Raw genomic sequence first — 8,222 nt, forward strand, 5'->3', positions numbered from 1 at the left:
ATATATATATATATATATATATATATATATATATACACATGTATACACACAGGTGTTTCAATATATATTTGAATATATATATATATATCACACCATCAAAGTGACACTGGGGTAAAATATACGAAGTCCATAGCTTCATTTAGAAGCGAGTAAAATGGTGTTATGATGTTTTCATTCCTTGTTGACATTATTACAAGTCATTCTATGCTTTCAAAGGTGTGTAGAATAAACAACTTTTTACTTAAAAATAATCGCAGAGTTGCTGACAGGAAGGGTATCCAGGTGCAAAATATTGCCTTAATTAAATAAGTCCCCATCTAAACTTTACCATCAACAAATCTAGCAGCCCACTAAGTAATGGTAACCAAGACATACCCTTAACTGCTGTTTTTTCTGCCATTCTTCCAGCTCCTGTTGGTATTCAATGAGTTTCTGCTGATAACTCTCTTCATACTCCTCACGGGCCTCCTCTAACTCTTCCTCAATCTCTTGCCTCCACTGCTGGTCATCTTGGTCTCGGTCCATTTCCTGCCTGGTTACACAACAGCACATTTTATATATATATATATATATATACACACACACACACACACACACAGAAGGAAGGCTATATATATATATTCTACAAGGAGAAGGACTTGAAAGTGTACGGTGTTGATGGAGAGAGATGGTGGGCTTATGACAAAAACAAGAAAAGCAGGTCATACTTGCAGATAGTGAGTTTAATTGAGGTGGCCACAAACTGCTGTTTCTCTCTCAGGTGTTTGATATTCTTCCAGGTTTGAATGATGGCTTTGACTAGCCTGTGGCAACATTGTTCCTCATGGTCTCTTTGGTTACGGATTTGCCTGGAGAAAAAAAAAACAAAACACAAAGTATAGACAAAATACAAAATACTAAAGCAACATGATAGCACTGCCCCAGCATGGCCACATCCAATTGACTGAAACTAGTAAGAGGCTAAAAGACAAGCAGAAAAATGTTCAATTATTAATAAACTGAAGTAATTGTATGTGACTTAATGTGACAGTCTCCTGAAAGGAATACAACTACTTCATTGTATCATCATCATTATCATCATCATCATCGTTTAATGTCCGCTTTCCATGCTAGCATGGGTTGGACGATTTGACTGAGGACTAGTGAACCAGATGGCTACACCAGGCTCCAATCTGATTTGGCAGAGTTTCTACAGCTGGATGCCCTTCCTAATGCCAACCACTCCAAGAGTGTAGTGAGTGCTTTTACGTGCCACCGGCATGAAGGCCAGTCAGACGGTACTGGCAATGGCCACGAGCAAAAGGGTGTATTTTACATGCCATCTGCACAGGAGCCAGTCCAGCGGCACTGGCAATGATCTCGCTCGAATGACTTTTCACATGCCACCGGCACTACTGCATAAATCTGAGAGATTTAGAAATGTATTATTTCTATTAATAAACTGTTGACTAAAGTAGACCAAATCTTAGTGGCTTTTGTTGTTTAGTTGCAGGTCATCCCTGATCCAGTAGACCTATGATGAGAGACGGTCAAGCTATGACCACCCTGTCTTTTATTCTAGAACTAGATTATCTAATACTTATTATTTAATCCCAGGTCAGTCCTGACTCTATTTGTGTGTGTGAGTGCACGCATGCATGCGTCTGGATGTGTGTGTATAAAGGAAAACGAGTTAATTAATCAAAAATACTTTGCAGTATGTAGTTCCCTCTAAGTTTTTCCCCCACTTTTCATAAGGTCACATCACCTTTCTTTTGTCCATTTTAAGGTCAATAAAATAAGTATTGCATGCTGTACTGAGGGGACATATAACTAGCTAATGTTCTTGAAGCACTAGCATAAACATAGTCCAATGACTGAAACCAGTATATAAGAGAATGCATGTGTATATATATACATACACACACACACACACATACATACACACACAGAGTAATACATACCGTATTTCTGTTTTATAATCGTTTAATCTCTGCCTATAATTAGCTTTGTCTTCTTCAGAGAGATCCTAAGGAAAAGAAAGAGTGCATGCATGTGAATATATATGTCAGTAAGTATATATACATATGTATGAATGTAAACATATATGTGACTGTGTATGTGTGTAAATATATATATATATATATATATATATATATCTAAATATATATATGCATATATGTGTGTGTGTGTGTTAATGTCTCAGTATTTGGTTGCAGAAAAATTTACCTCAATAAATTCTATCCTACCATTGTGAGCAGGGAAAAATAGACTTCAAAAAAATGACAACAATATACATACACACACACATACACGCATACACACACAAGCATGCACGAACACACACAAGCATGCATGAACACACACACACAATGCGAAATACTGTAGCTTGTTTATCAAGAGGATTTAGTCCAACCCACCGAATCCACCTCAACAAAGTACAGACCTACCTCTTTGCTCTGTAAATAATTTTGCAAATGTAAGGTTGAAGTCTTCACAGCTTTCAACTGAAATAAATACAAATATCATTAAGGAAAGTGAGAGTAGAGAGGGAAGTGTTGTCTTCTAGCAAATCTGTTGAAAGGTAGGTGGATGTCAGAAAAATGACCAGTATGGATGGACCAATTCTGAGAATACACCTGTAAAAAGGAGTATAAAAAGAGAAAGGCTCTCGCCCTGTTGACCAGGCATCCGTGGTTTTTATGGGTTCTTTTCCATGAGTAACCTTCAAAGTGCCTCCCCCTATTGGGAGTTTTTACTTGTTACATTGTTCTTACTGTTATGAAATATTTATACGGATGTTTTCTTTGCAAAAAACCCCTTTGTATATCGTCTTGTGTTGTCCTTCCATGTTTTGACTTATATTAGCCCTTGTGGCTAATATAAGTAAAAAATCATGCACATAGCTTCATAACAAGGGAAAACAGTTTGGTGAATTAAAAATCAGGAATAACATACAGAGAGAAAATAGCTGTAGGTAGAGTAGGAATGTTAAAAGGGGTAAAAAGCAGCAACAGGTGGGGTAATTATGTTAGAAGGGGTAAAAAAAAGAGCAACAGGTAGGGTAGTAATGTTACAAGGGGTAAGAAAATAAATTACCTTTTTGGTAAGGAAGGATAAGCTGTTTTTCTTCATTATCTTTGAGTATTGTTGGTAGAGGGCAAGTAATTTATTGGCAAGAACATGTTCCATACTAAACAGGTGGTGTTGACTAAACACTATACTGTTGATGTCTATGTCCAATTGGTAATGTCTGTCGTTGTCTGCACAGCCAGACATCAGACGTGTGTCGAACTCACGAACTTCAGCCTGGATAAATAGAGATAATGATGAAGGCAAATAGAGGAGTGTCAGTTGCTGGGGGTGGAGTGTTGTTTATGGGTAAAAAGTAGGAAGAGACACACACATACACACACCTATGTTTAAATGTGTTCCAGAATGATCACATTACTTTTTATTCAGACATAGTGTATCAAGAACTACATTGTCTAATGTGTCCCCCCTCCAAGTTGTTGTTTACATCCAGGTCAACCCTGATCCACCGGACCTATCATCAATTCCTCAGACACATGGTACAGACCAAAGTTTATATTATTATTATCATTATTATCTAAGGTGGTGAACTGGCAGAATCATTAGCATGCTAGGCGAAACACTTAGTGGGATTTCATCTGTCTTCAAGTTCTGAGTTCAAATTCCACCGAGGTTGATTTTGCCTTTCATCTTTTCAGGGTCAATGAATAAAGTACCAGTGAAACACTGGGTTTGATGTAATCAACTCATCCCTTCCCACAAAAACTGCTGCCCTTATGGCAAAATTTGAAACTATTATTATTATTATTTAAGGCAGCGGTATTTAAGTAAGTACTACGGTGAGAAGAATCGACCCAAGAACTTACAAAGTGGTGCTCCAGCATGGCTGCAGTCTAATGATTGAAACAAGTAAAAGATAAACGATAATACACACACATATATATGAGAGAAAAAGGTGTGTGTATGTGTGTGTGGAGAGAGAGATGAATAAGTATACACACACACAGGTGCACAACCCTATAAAGTGTCATATGATGACTCACCTTGGTGTAGACGACTCCAAAATTAGAGTCCTCTTCTTCAGGGACAGGAGGCCTTGAAGGAGTCAACTTTAAAGGGTCTGGCAAGGTGATAATTTCACCATCCTCTCCAAACCACTTTTTGTCCTGAATCACAAAAAAAGGAAAGAAAATTAATCAATTAATAGGAAAGGAAAAATCATAAGAAATAAATAAATAGACTACACATAGACACTTTGTTGAAATCATAGATGTTTTTTTTTTTTTATTTGTCAATAGTACACTGAGTTATTTCATCATCATCATTTAATGTCCGTTGTCCATGCTGGCATGGGTTGGACGGTTTAACGAGGAATGTCAAGCCTGAAGGCTGCACCAGACTCCAGTCTGATTTGGCATGGTTTTCTACAGCTGGATGCCCTTCCTAACGCCAACCACTCCGAGAGTGTAATGGATGCTTTTATGCACGACTGGCATTGGTGCCATTTGCATGAGCCCGGTTTTCCCCTGGACTGCGATTTTGCTCAGTTTGATGGGTCTTCTTCTCAAGTACGATGTGTATATGTGTGTGTGTGTGTATATATATATATATATATATATATATATATATTCATGCAAAGTCATATTTAACATGTTTGAATACATTTGGACATGATAAGACCATGCACTGTGGAACTACTGGGAGAAAATATATTCTGGGTTGTGAAGAATGTCATTGGATCTTAAGACATATGCATTTCTGTGTCTTTTCACTTTGTCAGCTATGAAAATCAAATCTATCACTCAACACACACACAGACACACACATATATATATATATATACATACAAACATGCATATACATGCAATCCATTCCATTCACCCTCCACTGTTCTGTTTGTCACCTCACCACATGTTTTCCTTGAATTAGGCGATGCTCCATTCGGTTGCGGTTGCTAGTAGCAACACTAGGTGGTGAACCAACATAGAACCCCTCATCAACAAGGTTGCGTGCCTCTTTCTGGGACCCAGATAGCTTTTCTGCAGGTGGAACTGGAAAACATAGAGAGAGAAAGAGATAATGGTAAAGCAGGATATTACAATACATCATCATCATCATAGGCACAGACATGGCTGTGTGGTAAGAAGCTTGCTTCCCAACCACATAGTTTTGGGTTCAGACCCACTGCGTGACACCTCGGTCAAGTGTCTTCTACTATGGCCACAGGCCAACCAAAGCCTTGTGAGTGGATTTGGTAGACGGAAACTGTGTAAATATATATATATGTATGTATGTATATGCTATGCTACATGGCAGTGAAACATGGGCTGTGACAGCCGAGGACATGCGTAGGCTTGAAAGAAATGAAGCTAGTATGCTTTGCTGGATGTGCAATGTCAGTGTACATGTCTGACAGTGTGCATGTTTGAGAGAAAAGTTAGGCATAAGAAGCACCAGACGTGGTGTGCAAAAGAGACAAATGCACTGGTATGGTCATGTGATGCATACGGACAAGAACAGCTGTGTAAAGAAGTGCTGATCCCTAACTGTGGAGGGAACCTGTGATACAATAGATAATGTAGTCCTTGATACACTATGGTTACAGCTGGAACATCTTTGATCATAGGATCAAGGCTGGATGAGGTTGGAATACAAATCCTACCTCAACTTTTTTTTAGTCACCTTTTACAGCATGCAGGGGAAACACTGGGTCTATTCTTTGGCATGCCAGTCCCCACACAGCACAGTGGTAGCAGGAGTGAAGAAGTTTAGTACTCACTTGAGCTTGATGACGGGTAGTAGTATATCTCTGCTTCACTCTTTACCTGTGAGGTGTAACAGATTTTTTGTGCTTTCGTCATGTGATAGTAACTGCAGCCGTCCTTCTCAGAGATGTTACCCAGAAGTGGATATGTATCTGCGGTAAATAAAAAAATAAATTTAATTTAAAAAAAACATATAAACACACACAATTAATATGGCAAAGTGGTTCAGAAGCTTACTTCTTAACCATGTGTTCTCAGATTCAGTACTGGACCAATTATCTAGCTTTCAGAAATCTGGAGTTATAAAGCAGCATTGAAATGCAGATACACACATACGCAAATGCACAAGGACAGCCAACCACATATATGCACATTCACATACAAAGGGGCCACGTTTGTTTTTAGGGAGATACATCAATGTTATTTAAAGAATGCATTGAAAATCAAGCATACATACCTTCATAGTAACCGTTGTCAATCTGGAATAGACATAAGGATGGAGTAAATAAAGAAGGAAGAGTTAATGTAGGTGCAAGAGCGGTTGTGTTGTCAGAAGCTTGCTTCCCAACCAGTGACAATAATGATATACATTCATCTACAAACATGTTTATAAATATACATACATGTATATATATACACCACACATAAACACATGTATGCACACATGCATACATACACTACAAATACTCAACAGCAAAAAGCAAGGAAAGGATAAACCAAGCACTTACCTCATCCTCCCCCTCTTCTTCTGCCTTTGTACTGTCTTTGCTGACTCTTCTGCTTCCACCTTCCTTTCCTTTGCCCTTCTCCTTTTTTGTCTTGCCTTCTGCTTTTCCCCTGCTTCCAGCCGAAGACCTTCTTCTCTCTCCAGGCACCACTATCCCAGCCGCATCACGTATTTTCCCCTTGTTACCCCCATTGTCATCAGGGGTGGTGGGCTTTGCAGCATCTGCTGATTGCACTGATGGTGATTCTGTCGACAGCATGGACGAACCTTCCCAAGTTTGAGTGAAGAAATCGTAACCCTGTTTTGCTGTTATCTCTGACTGTTTCTACACCAGATCAGACCAGAATGGACCGGATCACACCAGATTGGATCAGACCAAACAGGATTTGGTCAGACCAGTGTTGAGTTTAGGGAACAGGATTAAGGATAAGGAAATGGTTAAGCAAGGTAGTCGGAAGAACAGGAAGGGGCCAATCAGATGTGGAGAGAAAGAAAAATGAAAAGAAAAAAGTATCAATAGACATCATATGACTGAGATAACGATAGCAAGAGAGAAGAAATTAATTATTAAAATTCATTAAATAGCATGTGATCTATTGCTGTATTTACTGCAAAGAAACAATTTTATTGATGATATTGTTGCTAGTCTTCAACAAAAGCATACATTGGTGATTCCCAAAGTGGGTGGTACTGCACCCCCCTGGGAGTGCAATGGGAAGATCCAGGGTGTGTTGAAGAAAAGTGGGATGATAATGGGGTGGCCCCAAAGGGGGAGTGGTCCATGTCTGTGGAGGTGAGTGGGAGGAGAGGCATCTGGGGACCAACTGGATGGCAGCCTGAAAATGTTTTAGAACCACTGGCATACTTATAGACATTTTCGTTCACACCAGCATACCAAACATATACTGGGTCCTTGAATAGGGACCATCTTGATAACATCCTTAGATGCAACATGTGGAAAAGTAATGGTATGACTTGGAGAGACTCCCTGAGCTCCAAGCTATGCACCCTGCTGAGCAATGTTACATCAGAGAAAGCCCATTTTGGTTGCTTTTTCATGGGGATACTCACCGACTGACCAATTTCAAAATAGAGTTTGTGTGCTGTAAGCTATTTTGATTGATGTCGTTATCTGAAGGTATTTTGATTGTCTGCTATGTCACATCTGAGGCAAAAAGTTGAGCTCCTGAGACAGGATATATATGACTGAAGGAGTTCAGACCACATGCACACAGACATGCACAAACACTGACAATACACACACACAGATGCAGAAGTACATATACACACTCGGACGCAGACACACACACAGACAGATGCAAACACACACACACACACACTCGCAGATGCAGAGACACACAGACACACAGATGCAGACACACACACACACACACAGATGCAAACACACATACATACAGATGCAGACACACACACTCACAGATGCAGAGACACACAGACATACACAAATGCAGACATACACACACTCACATGCAGAGACACAAACACACATGGATGCAGACACAAAGACACACACAGACACACAATGCACACACACTTACCTGCGCCACAGCAGAAGACTTCTGTCTCTTCCATCTCTGGAACAATTTGTCAGTCGCTTCTTTTGTCCTTCGTTCCAGTTCTCTCTCTTCTTTTTCCTGGAGACAATGAAGGGGAAGGTATAAAGAGATGAGAGAGTGGGGGTAAATAGTGACAGAGAG

General features: G+C 39.6%; 1 protein-coding gene across 5 annotated transcripts in view; it reads right to left on the reverse strand.

Moving 5' to 3' along the window:
* The window catches only part of LOC106876947 (coiled-coil and C2 domain-containing protein 2A), a 44,119-nt gene that overhangs the window by 25,711 nt on the left and 10,186 nt on the right, over window positions 1-8,222 (reverse strand). For 4 of the 5 annotated variants that reach the window (XM_052975371.1, XM_014925715.2, XM_014925713.2 and 1 more), the window contains exons 9-19: window positions 8,064-8,159; window positions 6,506-6,829; window positions 6,235-6,256; window positions 5,792-5,929; window positions 4,921-5,063; window positions 4,056-4,178; window positions 3,079-3,288; window positions 2,430-2,486; window positions 1,944-2,008; window positions 708-848; window positions 376-532 (exon numbers count right to left, since the gene is read on the reverse strand). In XM_052975371.1, coding sequence (XP_052831331.1) covers window positions 376-532; window positions 708-848; window positions 1,944-2,008; window positions 2,430-2,486; window positions 3,079-3,288; window positions 4,056-4,178; window positions 4,921-5,063; window positions 5,792-5,929; window positions 6,235-6,256; window positions 6,506-6,829; window positions 8,064-8,159 — 1,476 coding nt within the window. The remainder of the gene's footprint in view (window positions 1-375; window positions 533-707; window positions 849-1,943; window positions 2,009-2,429; window positions 2,487-3,078; window positions 3,289-4,055; window positions 4,179-4,920; window positions 5,064-5,791; window positions 5,930-6,234; window positions 6,257-6,505; window positions 6,830-8,063; window positions 8,160-8,222) is intronic. The other variant, XM_052975372.1, reaches the window with a different exon arrangement.

The sequence above is a fragment of the Octopus bimaculoides genome, chromosome 21 (genome assembly GCF_001194135.2).
Source record: "Octopus bimaculoides isolate UCB-OBI-ISO-001 chromosome 21, ASM119413v2, whole genome shotgun sequence".
Lineage (NCBI taxonomy): Eukaryota > Metazoa > Mollusca > Cephalopoda > Octopoda > Octopodidae > Octopus > Octopus bimaculoides.